Here is an 11,959-nt window from a genome sequence, read left to right as displayed (position 1 = left end):
CAGACTCGGGGAGGGACTTGCCACCGCCCCCCGGAGCCCAAGGCTGGAGGCACGGAGGGTAGTCGTAGAGCGGGACTTCCCGCTGGCCGGGAAAACTAGAACCAGAAGAGAAGAAGGTAGATTCGGGGTGGGACTTCCAGCCTGCTTGGGGTGGCCTAACGCCAACAGGATTGAAGTTAGACTCGATGGAGGATTCCTCGCCGCCTAAACGGCTGCCTGAAGCGTGAGTGTTTGGGCAGCCTCAGGCTCCATTCCAAGAGGCACGTCCCGCAGGCAGCTTGGGACCCAAGGTGGAGAATGGAGAGTGGGTTGAGGGAGGGACTTCCAGCTGGCGACGGGGGGTGGGGGGTGGGGTGGGGAGGACGCAGGCCAGCCTGAGGGCGGAGGCACAGCCGGACGCACCGAAGGGGGCGACCGGAGAGGTTGCTAGCTCACCGAAGTCACCCAGGGCCAGGGAGCGATGCTTGCACGGGGCGTGGCCTGCACGGGGCGTGGCCTGCGGTCACCTCCCGCCCCCACCCTCAGCCCCAGCGGCCGCCAGACCCGCGGGAGTCGGATCCGAGCGCGCCGCGGAGCCCGGACCCTCCCTCGGACTCTCGGACCCGGCCATGGCGTCATTGCCGCCACTACTCTGCCTCTTTGTCGCCGCCGCGCACCTGGCGGGGGCTCGAGGTGAGGCGCCCCATGACCCCAGCTCAGACCCCTAGGCCTGGCACGCAGCCGCTCCGGGAGAGGGAACCAAGGGACCCTCTGGCTTCCTCAGACCTGGGTCCCCCTTCGTCAGCCCGGGAGTGGAGTGAAGGGGCGTCGGGGGTATGGATTCTTGGGACCAACAACGGGCCCGGGGGAGGGAAGGGAGGAAACTTCTCTGTTCTCTTGCCTCCTCAACAGAGGTAGGGGAACTCGGAGTATCCATATGAACTTTAGACTCCTTTAGGTTCCTGGGGACAGCGGGGGGCCAGTCTCACCCCCAGCATTTGGACTCTGAAGCATTGTGTCTTGGCCCAGGATTCAGGGGTCAGAGCGGTCCCCTCTCACACAACTCCTCCTCTTCCACAAACACACCATTCAGAAAACTTCCCGTCTCGGGAGCACTCAGTGGAACAGGGCACTGGATCCATTTCTCAGATGAGGAGACTGAGACACAGACAGGGAAGGGACTTGTCTGAGGTCACCGCTCAGCCTGGCTATCTTAGATAACTCAAAGTCAGAGAAGCCAGGCTAGATTCCAAAGACCTCCCAATGGCAGCTTGGGCCCCAAGTGAAGGGATGGAAGGTACACTGAGGGAGAGACCTCCAACCCCGCAAATGGATGAAGAACGCAGCTCCACCTGAGGGCAGAGGCAGAGCCAACTAAACTCATGGTCGCTGAGCACACTGAGGGGGAGAACTGGGTCAGACCAGACACACAGACTTCCCCAGACTATGGCATCCTGGCCAGGGCAGAGGAGGGATGGGGCTGCAGGAGATTGGGGGTAGCGGCCATAGGGAGGTTTCCTGGAGGCGGCGGGGGGGGGGGGTTCCTGCATTCCTTGGGGTCAGCCAGAGAGATGGTTCTGGCTTCTGAGACCCTCACTCACTACCCCCAACCCCGCCCCGTGAAATGGGGATGATCATGACAGCACCTTGTATACAAGCAGCCCACAGAGGTCCCCATCAGCATGTTTCCTTCCCTCCATTCCTCATCCCTTCCACAGTCACTACCCGCCCTGAGGAGCCCACAGCAACTGCCTGGGGCTTTGAAGGCCCATCTCTGCGCCCCGGACAGCCCTCACCAGCCCTGGAGGATTGGGAAGGTGAGTCATCCTGGGTCCAAGTCCTGGCTCTGCTGTGGACTCACTATGTGAGCTCTGGTTGGTGTGGTCATGTAAGGAGGGGGCACAAGGGGTGAAAGGCCAGTAACTTCCTGGTCCCTGGACATGGCAGCCCTTGGCACAGGTGCCCCAAGAAGTCTAAGTTTTAGGAGCAGAGGGGTGAGAGTCCAGGGCCTGTTTTGTCAAGGAGGAAACCAATGTAGGGTGGGAGTGGGTGCTTCCTCCCTGCTACTGGAAGCCTCGTGCAGGGTGCTTCTAGTAGATTCCAGACCTGTAGTTCTGGAACCTGGGTCTCTGGTTTCCTAGCTGGGAAAGTCAGGAAAGGAGTGAGCACACACACACACACACACACACACACACACCGCCCCCTGCGCAGGTGGGGTGGGGGGCGGTGGGGGCGGGAGTTGATGGAAGCAGAAGCTGACTTCTGGGAGGCCAGACCGTCCCCACCTGTGGCTTCTCTGAAACAGGTTGCCTGGTGGGTTCATCCAGGCAGTGAGCAAGGGCCCAGCTGGCTCTAACCAGGAGCAGCCAGGCAATGGAAAGCCACAGCTAGGGTTGTTCTCCATCGGGTCTCCTCCTGCTACCTTTGTGTCTCCTCACACCTCAGGGGTTCTGAATTCTGAGGTGGGGGACAGGCTTAATTTTAAGGTTGGGGGCTGCTGAGACAGTGTCAAGATGTCAGCGTGGCAAAATGTCAACCTGAACTAATGGGCCAGCTCAAGTATTGGGCAGCAGAACGGGGGCTGGTGCTAGGGGAGGCCAACCTCCCGTAATCCCTTTATAGCTCCTTGTGCCCTAGAGGACCCTGGATCTCGGCGGGTCAAGGGCGGGCTGGGTTAGCCCGTGCTCATTGGGGGTGGGGTGACTGTCTTAGCAGGTAAACAGTTACCTCGGAGATGGGGGTGGGCAGGCCGCTTCCTGGGCCCCTGCATGCACTGATGAGGCCCGACAGGCTGTGGCCCGGGTCCCAGAGCGTGCGGTGCCCACAGAGGCCAGCCAGTGGACGTCCTGGTTCAACGTGGACCACCCCGGCGGCGACGGAGACTTCGAGAGCCTGGCTGCCATCCGCTTCTATTACGGGCCAGCGCGCGTGTGCCCGCGGCCGCTGGCGCTGGAGGCGCGCACCACGGACTGGGCCCTGCCGTCCACTGTAGGCGAGCGTGTGCACTTGAACCCCACGCGAGGTTTTTGGTGCCTCAACCGCGAGCAGCCCCGCGGCCGCCGCTGCTCCAACTACCACGTGCGCTTCCGCTGCCCGCTTGGTGAGGGCGGGGCCCAGGGAGGGGCGGGGACTGTGTGGGGATGGGCGGGGCTGGGGAGAGGGCGGGATCTATATTAGTCATGCAGAGAAGAGAGTGGGGATTGGCAGACATGGGTCATAGGTGGGTGGAGCTTGAATGGGTGGTACTGGGGGAGGGGGGCAGGGCCGTGTGGATGTAGGCGTGGTTAGAAAGAGCTGGGGTCCTTTAGCAGGGCCCAAGGAGTGGGCTGGATCATATAGGGGCGGGGCTTTGGAAAGGAGGGCCTGGGAATAGGGGCCCAGGGAGGTAACAAGAAAGACCCCTCAGGAGCTCATCTCCCTCCTGCTGCCCTCAGTTGCTCATCTGTAACAGCTCCATTCTTTGGGGGTGTGTTTTGACCCCAAACGTATGAGGGACGCAGGGAGAACAGCACGGCTAACCTCGGGGAGCTTATCTGGGGTTGGGGCAAATGGGGTGTTACCTCAACTGCACGTTCGACAGGTGCGCCTGGGGGACAACTGATGAGAGCAATGGGCAGAACCTCTCTCTTGGGGTACCCATCCTCGGACGCACTTAGCGGGGGGCGTCCTCCAGTCCTACATTGTTACTAGATTTCCAGGAGGCGCAGTCCCCGGCGTGGGCCACCGTCTCACCTTCCCTCCTCTCCGCCCTTACCGCAGAGGCCACGTGGGGCGCGTGGGGCCCGTGGGGTCCCTGTTCAGGGAGCTGCGGGCCAGGCCGTCGCCTGCGTCGCCGCCGCTGCCCAAGCCCGTCTGGGGATGCGTGTCCGGGGCGCCCCCTGGAGGCGCAGAAGTGTGTACGCCCTCCTTGTCCAGGTAGGAGGGATGGGGCCTGGAGGAGAGTGTTGAGTTAGAGGCGGGGCCTGGACTTGGAGGGAGGCGGCCTGCTGAGGAGGGTACCTAGTGGGGAGAGGCGGGTTGGGAATGAGCCTGATGGGATGCGGCTGGAATGGAAGAGGCGGGTCCTCGGGGGCCAGAACTTGGAACACATGGAGACTGGCCCTTCCTTCCCTTCTGCGCCCCCGTCCCTCCGCCCCACGCGGAGGAGCATTGGTGAATGTGTGTATCTGGATGGGTGAACGCCAAGAAGGTCATGTCCAGGCACGGGCAGATCCGAGTGGGCATTGCTTTGGGCGCGCCACCAAGCGTGTGGATGTCCTGGTGGACACGGACACACTGAAGCCAGCTCATGTGCTTGGGGCACACACGCGTGGCATTCACAGCCCCCCTCTCCCGTGCCCCACGCCCACGCGGACACGCGCTCACACCCTGGCAGACACCATGCCCAAGCCCTCCCAGGGCCAGACACCAGGCCAGCCAGGAGGCGACTGGAAATTCCGATCCGCCTGGGCTCCACAAACATGGTCTGGAGACTGCGCCCGCAGAGCCCATGGCAGGGTGGGGGAGCACGGTGGCCAATGGGGTAGTGGGGTCCCCACCCTACCCCGCCTGGCTCTGCCCTCCTGACGCCTCTGCCCTGACGTTTTCAGTGGAATTTTCCATCTTATGGAGAAACCGCGGGATTGGGAGGGGAGGGGAGGGAGATGTTCTGAGCCCAAGACCCAACCCCTAGCTGGGCCCCCAGCCCCTGCTGGACATTTTCTCTCATGCTAAAAGGAGCCTCTCTGTCCTGTGAGAGTCACCTCTCCTGTCCCCTCCACCAGGGCATTTTCCTCACCCCTCTGGACCACAGGTCTGCCCCAGTTCTGACTGCTCAACCCCATGTCCCCACTCACACAAGAGGCTCTTCCAAGCAGGGCCATGCTGAGGCCTCTGAGGGGCACAAGGTGGGGGGGGGGTGTCTAGGCATCTTTGCTGAGTGATTGAGTGGAAGGAGGGAGTGAAGAGGCTCCTCTGTTCCTCTGCCTGCCTTTGTCCCCCAGGTTGCAGCTCCAAGACCTGCAACTGTCCTGACCACATCCTCCTGGGCTCGGTGGTCACCCCATCTGGGCGTCCACTGCCAGGAGCCAGGGTCTCCTTGAGAGACTGGCCTGGCACTGTGGCCATCACCGATGCCCATGGGACCTTCCGGATTCCTGGAGTGTGTGCCAGCAGCCGGGCCAACATCAGTGCCCAAATGGATGGCTTCTCTGCAGGCCTGGGCCAGGCCCAGGCCAATGGCTCTATCTCTGCTGTGGTCACTGTTGTCCTTAATAAGTTGGGTAAGTGCCCCAGGGCAAGGAGGGTGAGGAGGCTGAGAAGCTAAGAAGGAAATTCTGGGTGACACTTGGGAGGATGTGGTGCAGAATGAGGTCACTGGGGAAGAAATAAGATGTGACACAGCCATTGGAGAGAGCATAACACTAAATATGGTGCCATGGGAGGAACAAATACACTGGGAGAAGTTGGAGAAGGCGCGAGATGAGACAGGGACTTGCAGGGGGGCAGCATTAAGATGGGGCGGCACCATCTTGAGCAGCCATGGGGTGAACTTGAATGGAGAGGTCATCAGAAGAGCCATAGGTGAAACAGGGCATCCCTGGAAGGGCAAGGATGGGGCCCTGCCCTTGGGAAGGTTTGTTGGGAGAAGCTGGGATGGGGCAGGACCTTTGCCACCTTTGCCCCCAGAGAAACCCTACCTGGTGAAGCACCCCGAGTCCCGAGTGCGAGAGGCTGGCCAGAACGTAACCTTCTGCTGCAAAGCCTCAGGCACCCCCATGCCCAAGAAATACTCCTGGTGAGTGCCCTGCTCCATGCCCAAGGGCCTTGCACCCAGCTTTGCGGTTTGATTGGATTTTCCACGACATGTGGTGCCTCAGAGACTGGGAGAAAGATGCTCTACAACCTTGCTGGGCTGCATGGGGGATGGGGAACGGATGCAGCCCCTTCCCTGTGCTGAGGGCCCCCTGGTGTTGCCCACCTGCCACCCAGGTTCCACAACGGGACCCTGCTGGACCGGCGAGAACACAGGTATGGGGCCCATCTGGAGCTGCGGGGGCTGCGCCCAGACCAGGCAGGCACCTATCACTGCAAAGCGTGGAACGATGCGGGCACCGTGCGCTCGGGCAGCGCCCGGCTCACCGTGCTGGGTGAGCACCCTCAGCCCCCCAACCCTGAGCATGCCCTGAAACTTAGCCGAGGCCCATCACCAGCGAAAGCAACCCCAAATGGCGCCCCAGCTGCAGACTGCTCTCTGACCCTGCTGAGTCTGATCCCGGGCCCCCACTGAGCCCCTGGGTTGAGCCCCTGATCCCAATCCAGGCCCCAACCTTGGCTTCAATGGAGCCCTCCCCCTTACTCTGATCTGCTCTGATTTCTTGCTCTGCAGCCCCGGGCCAGCCAGCCTGCAATCCCCAGCCCCAAGAGCATCTGATCAAGCTCCCAGATGATTGTGGCCAGCCTGGCAGTGGCCCCGCCTACTTGGACGTGGGTCTCTGCTCTGACACCCTCTGCCCCAGCCCTGCAGGCTCCAGCTCCCGGTGTGGGGACTCAGGGTCCCGCTGCTGCTCCGTTCGCCGCCTGGAGAGCAAGGAGATCCACTGCTCCAACTATGTCCTCCCCGTCAAAGTGGTGGCTGAGTGTGGCTGTCAGAAATGTCTGCCCCCTCGGGGGCTGGTTCGGGGACGCGTGGTGGCTACCGACTCAGGGGAACCCCTGCGTTTTGCCCAGATCCTGCTAGGCCGGGAGCCCATTGGATTCACATCTTATCAGGGCGACTTCACCATCGAGGTGCCGCCCTCCACCCAGCGGCTGGTGGTAACTTTCGTGGACCCCAGTGGGGAGTTCATGGACACTGTCAGAGTTCTGCCTTTTGCCCCTCGAGGTGGTGGCGTATACCACGATGTCAAAGCCATGCGGAAGAAAGCCCCTGTCATCTTAGATGCCAGCCAGAGCAACACGATCCCTCTTGGGGAGCTGGAAGAGGAGGACCCGTTGGGCGAGCTGGTCCTCCCGCCCGGAGCCTTCCGCAGAGCCGATGGTGCACCCTACACGGGGGCCGTGGAGGCCCGGGTGACTTTCGTGGACCCCCGAGATCTCACCTCGGCGGCTGCCGCCCCCAGCGACCTGCGCTTTGTGGACAGTGACGGCGAGCTGGCCCCGCTGCGCACCTATGGCATGTTCGCGGTGGACCTCCGCGCCGCGGGCTCGGCGGAGCAGCTGCAGGCAGGGCCGGTGGCCGTGCGCGTCAATGCCGGCCAGATCCACATGGCGGGCCACGTGGAGGCCCTGAAGCTGTGGTCACTGAACCCTGACACAGGCTTGTGGGAGGAGGAGAGCAGCTTCCAGCGAGAGGGGTCAGCAGCCCCTCGGGTCCGCAGGGAGGAGAGGGTCTTCCTAGTGGGCAACGTGGAGATCCGCGAGCGGCGTCTGTTCAACCTGGACGTGCCCGAGCGCCGCCGCTGCTTCGTGAAGGTGCGCGCCTATGCCAACGACAAGTTCACGCCCAACGAGCAGGTGGAGGGTGTGGTGGTCACGCTGGTCAACCTGGAGCCTGCCCCCGGCTTCGCGGCCAACCCCCGTGCCTGGGGCCGCTTCGACAGCGCGGTCACCGGCCCCAACGGCGCCTGCCTCCCCGCCTTCTGCGACACGGACCGGCCGGACGCCTACACTGCCCTGGTCACGGCCACCCTGGGCGGGGAGGAGCTGGAGCCCGCGCCCTCCCGGCCCCGCCCGGACGCGGCCACCGTGGGCGTGGCGCAGCCCTACCTGGACAAGCTAGGCTACCGCCGCACCGACCACGACGACCCAGCCCTCAAACGCAACGGCTTCCGCATCAACCTCGCTAAACCCAGGCCCGGCGACCCAGCCGAGGCCAACGGCCCGGTGTACCCGTGGCGCAGCCTGCGAGAATGCCAGGAGGCCCCGGTGACCGCCAGCCACTTCCGCTTCGCGCGCGTGGAGGCGGACAAGTACGAGTACAACGTGGTCCCGTTCCGCGAGGGCGTGCCGGCCTCCTGGACTGGGGACCTCCTGGCCTGGTGGCCCAACCCCCAGGAGTTCCGGGCCTGCTTCCTCAAGGTGAAGATCCAGGGCCCCCAGGAGTACATGGTCCGCTCCCACAACGCTGGGGGCAGCCACCCGCGCACCCAGGGCCAGCTCTACGGGCTTCGGGATGCCCGGAGCGTCCGAGACCCCGAGCACCGCGGCACGTCCGCGGCCTGTGTGGAGTTCAAGTGCAGCGGGATGCTATTTGATCAACGTCAGGTGGACCGGACGCTGGTGACCATCACGCCCCAGGGCAGCTGCCGCCGAGTGGCGGTCAACGGACTCCTGCGGGATTACTTGGCCCGGCACCCCCCACCCGCCCCAGCTGACGACCCGGCTGCCTTCGCCATGCTGGCCCCGCTCGACCCTCTGGGCCACAACTACGGTGTCTACACGGTCACCGACCAGAGCCCGAGGCTGGCCAAGGAGATCGCCATCGGCCGCTGCTTCGATGGCTCCTCTGACGGCTTCTCTAGGGAAATGAAGGCCGATGCTGGCACAGCTGTCACCTTCCAGTGTCGGGAGCCACCAGCCGGCCGGCCTAGCCTCTTCCAGAGGCTGCTGGAGTCCCCGGCAACAGCGCTTGGTGACATCCGCAGGGAGATGGGTGAGGTGACCCGGGCACAGGCTCAAGCCGCAGGTCCCCTCCGTACCCGCCGGGGCAGGGCCCGCCAGTGACCTGGGCTCGTGGCCTTACTCCTCTGCCTTGCTCCGGACTCCTCTGTACCTCGGAAGTCTCAGCCCCCTTCCCCAGATGCTCCCTCCCTAGGTTTCTGGGCCCCCCTCTCCCTCCCCTGCCCAGAGTTCAGAGTCAAGATAGGAACTAGGAGTGTCGGGTTGTGGGACTGCCAGGCAGGGGACTGTCGCTGTGTGAGGCAAAATGGAGTTCTTCCTGACAGCAGGAGCCAGCATCCTGGGAGACCATCGGGCAGCCGACGGAGGCCTGGGAGGAGTCATTCCCAGCTCGAGCGCTGGCTCTGATTTTATGTGTGTTTTGACCCTGATTTCAGATATTCTGCCCCTTGAGATTTCCCGCCTTCTGCCTGAAGCCCCCTCTGCCTGTTGCCGAGCTGGGTGCTTTATTGGATCCCCTGCCCCAAGCTTTGTTCTAGGGGTTATTTATTGAAACAAAGCCTACGGGGCTGGTCGCAGGGGTTAAGAGTGGGGGTCCAGGCCCAGTGAAAGTCAGGCAAGGGCTTCTTGGTTCTGAGGCTGAAGGGCACAGTTCTCACATGTTTGGTGCTTGGAGATCCCCCCCCCCCCCCGGGGCGGGGGGTTGGGGCAAGGAACCAATTAAAGATGCTTCATTTCCCACTCATGGTGTCAGTCTTGGGGACTGAAAATGGAGGCTGCGGCTGCTGGACCCAGACCTTGGCAGGTGGAAAGAGGCCTGGAGCAGACACGGACATGGGTGTGCAAGCAGCTCAGAGGCCTCCACGAGGTGCCGGGCGTGCCTCGGGCTGGTGTGTGGGTCCTGGCAGAGTCACACAGAAGTGTGTCTGTCACACGTGTGTGCAGACCTGACCCGTGGGCAGCCCGAGCCTGTGCTGCCCTGACCGCTGAACACGGTAGCAGCTGCCGCCCTGGCCTTTTCCTCTGAGCCTGGCCGTGTGCCCGAGGGCCGCACTGGGCAGGGAGGGGCCCTGGCAGGGGCCCATGCCCCAGGCGGCAGGAATCGAGCCTGCTCTGGACTTCCTCAGCCAGGGTCATGCTGCCCCTCCTTAGGCCCCACCCGGCTGAGGCCTGGCCACACCTTGGCCACATGGTGACCGGGCTGCCCGAGGCCATGGCCCTGGGCCCTCTACTTCACCAGGACTCAGTCTGGAGGCGGCAGAACATCCCTTGCTGGCGCTCTGTGTGCGTGGCTCTGTGTGCTCGCGTGCGCGAGTCCTCCTGGCCACGCCCCCGCTTTCCAGACAGAGGAAACTGGGCCCCCACAGGGAGAGGCAAAGGGCTGCCCGGGGCCTTGGAGTGAATCCCCGCAGGAGCAGGGGCTCCTTGGATGGCTCAACAGCCCCCTCCGGCACATGCTTGGGACTCCCTTGGCCCCAGGAAGGCATCAAAGCGGCATTGCTGGGGACCTGGGATGGGAGGCATTGTGTCCCTCACCCCAGGGATGGGGTGACAGCGGGGAGTGGGGGTGCGGGGTGTTCCCTTAACCCAGGGCCCTCTGCACACCCACCCACCCACTCACTTACCTTTCTACCACCCGCCTGTCCGCCCACCCACTGCTGCCTCCACCCTTCCCGTCCACGCCACCACGTGCCTGTGCAGCATTTGGAGGCTTCAGCTCTGTGCCAACGCGGAGCTGATCCGGCCTTGGTAGGGAGGTAGGTTCACACACAGACCCCAGCACACCCGTGGGGTCAGCACTGGGCCCACATGGTCCGCTGACTCCCGTCCAGCTCAGTCTGACAGCTCTCAACCTCTCCAGCCCTCATGCCTTTGCTCAGGCCATTCCCTTCATGGGAACCTCTTCCCTTGGCCAGGGGTAGGCTAGGGGGCCTAGGGGGTCAGGGAGAATCTGACAAGCCCAGAGGCCTCAGCCCCAGTCTCTGAGGGTGGGCCTCAGAACTCTGCTGGAGTCCAGGTTTGGGCGGCCCCGGGGCGGGGGGGGGGGGGGGGGGGGCGGCGCCCCAGCCTCTACCTGGATAGGCCAAAATGCACAGGAGTGGAGAGATGCTTTGAGATGCCTTGGGAGCCAGGGAGCATGTGCGTTGATCCACAACACACTGTGTCTACACCCCTAGCTGACAGGGAGGCTCGGAGGGGGAGTTCCTCGCCCAAGGGAACCTGGGCTCTGGGCTGCCCCGTGGGGTCCTGGGGAACAGGAAGAGCCATGGGGGCCCCCCCACCGCGGCCGGCGGGTAAAGCTGGCTTCCAGGCTGAGGGTGATGAGGTGTCAGTCTCCGTGGCCAAATACCTTTCATTGAGAAAGTGTCGGGGCTGTGGCTGCTGCCAGGCCTGGGGCAGCTGGGTTTGGGGCGGGCAGCTGGCCTCCCTTCCCTGGGGTGGGGCAGGGGTGGATGGGCGTCCTCTTGAAGCCCCTCCCCAGATGCGGGGCCAGGCCAGGACTGAGAGGGGCTCCCAGAGGGAAGCGGATCAGGGAGGACGTTCCAGGTGGAGGGCACAGCCGAAGTGAGTGCTTGGCACCGGGCAGGGACTGTAGCCTCAGCTCCTGCCCATCCCTGCCGACACTGTTTAAGAGGACAGCGCCTGACTCCAGTTTCCAGATGAGGAAACTGAGTCTCCCAAAGAAGCCATCGCCCTGAGCTGACAGCCCCGTGCCCCTTGCTGCTGCCTTGTGACCCTGTTTGAGCAGAGGGGGAGTTCAGCCTCACCCCCCGCCAACCCCCCCGTTCTGGAACCTTGGCCATCCGCCTCCTGGTAAATCCATTGCTCTCCCCCCAAACTGGGGCTGCCAGACCACACGCCCTCAAGTCTGGGTAAGTGGGGGGCATGAGCCCCCCCCCCACCCACCCAGAGACCCTGGCTCCAGCCACCCTGGGGTCAGCTCAGGGCACAAGGAGGCCCTTGGTCCCGCCCACGGCATTTCAGACTCTTATAATTTTAGAACCAGGGGTTCTTAAAATTCCTAGCACTGTGAGTGGGAGAAGAATCTTGGAACAATGCTTAAAACAAGAGAGGCTTAAAACCGCAGAATCGAAGAGGAGGAAGACGATCATGAACACACATTAAGCACTGACTGGATGCAAGGCCTCCCTGCTCCCCCAAGAACTAACTCACTTTAAGGGCATTTATTATCTTTTTAATGTTTATTTAGTTATTTTGAGAGAGAGAGAGAGAGAGCATATGAGCAGGGGAGGGGCAGAGAGAGGGAGAGAGAGAGAGAGAGAGACAATCCCAACAGGCTCCACGCTGTCAGCGGTCAGTCCCACGAACTGTGAGAGCATGATTTGAGCTGAAATCGAGAGTCAGATGCTTAACTGACTGA

At 63.0% G+C, this 11,959-nt stretch overlaps 1 protein-coding gene across 2 annotated transcripts; it reads left to right on the top strand.

Moving 5' to 3' along the window:
- The first annotated feature begins 74 nt into the window (after positions 1-74).
- Positions 75-9,318, top strand: CILP2 (cartilage intermediate layer protein 2). 2 transcript variants are annotated; one of them, XM_027038481.2, is made up of 9 exons: positions 75-223; positions 526-672; positions 1,698-1,796; positions 2,807-3,079; positions 3,739-3,894; positions 4,962-5,240; positions 5,647-5,755; positions 5,950-6,107; positions 6,347-9,318. In XM_027038481.2, the coding sequence occupies exons 2-9, from the start codon at positions 609-611 to the stop codon at positions 8,680-8,682; spliced, it is 3,474 nt and encodes a 1,157-aa protein (XP_026894282.1). In that variant the 5' UTR covers positions 75-223; positions 526-608; the 3' UTR covers positions 8,683-9,318. The 2 variants fall into 2 exon arrangements, with proteins under 2 accessions (XP_026894282.1, XP_026894280.1); XM_027038479.2 differs by having other exon boundaries at positions 76-290.
- The last annotated feature ends 2,641 nt before the right edge of the window (positions 9,319-11,959 follow it).

The sequence above is a fragment of the Acinonyx jubatus genome, chromosome A2 (assembly GCF_027475565.1).
Source record: "Acinonyx jubatus isolate Ajub_Pintada_27869175 chromosome A2, VMU_Ajub_asm_v1.0, whole genome shotgun sequence".
NCBI lineage: Eukaryota > Metazoa > Chordata > Mammalia > Carnivora > Felidae > Acinonyx > Acinonyx jubatus.
Note: the sequence above shows the minus strand (reverse complement) of the source record. Positions and strands in the feature narration are given on the sequence as shown.

Excerpts from the sequence above, each read along its gene's own strand:
- CILP2 (XM_027038481.2), top strand. The coding sequence starts at position 609 with ATGGCGTCATTGCCGCCACTACTCTGCCTCTTTGTCGCCGCCGCGCAC. Across the intron at positions 3,080-3,738 it reads GCGCTTCCGCTGCCCGCTTG|AGGCCACGTGGGGCGCGTGG; the intron begins GTGAGGGCGGGG and ends CCCTTACCGCAG. Across the intron at positions 5,241-5,646 it reads TGTTGTCCTTAATAAGTTGG|AGAAACCCTACCTGGTGAAG; the intron begins GTAAGTGCCCCA and ends CTTTGCCCCCAG.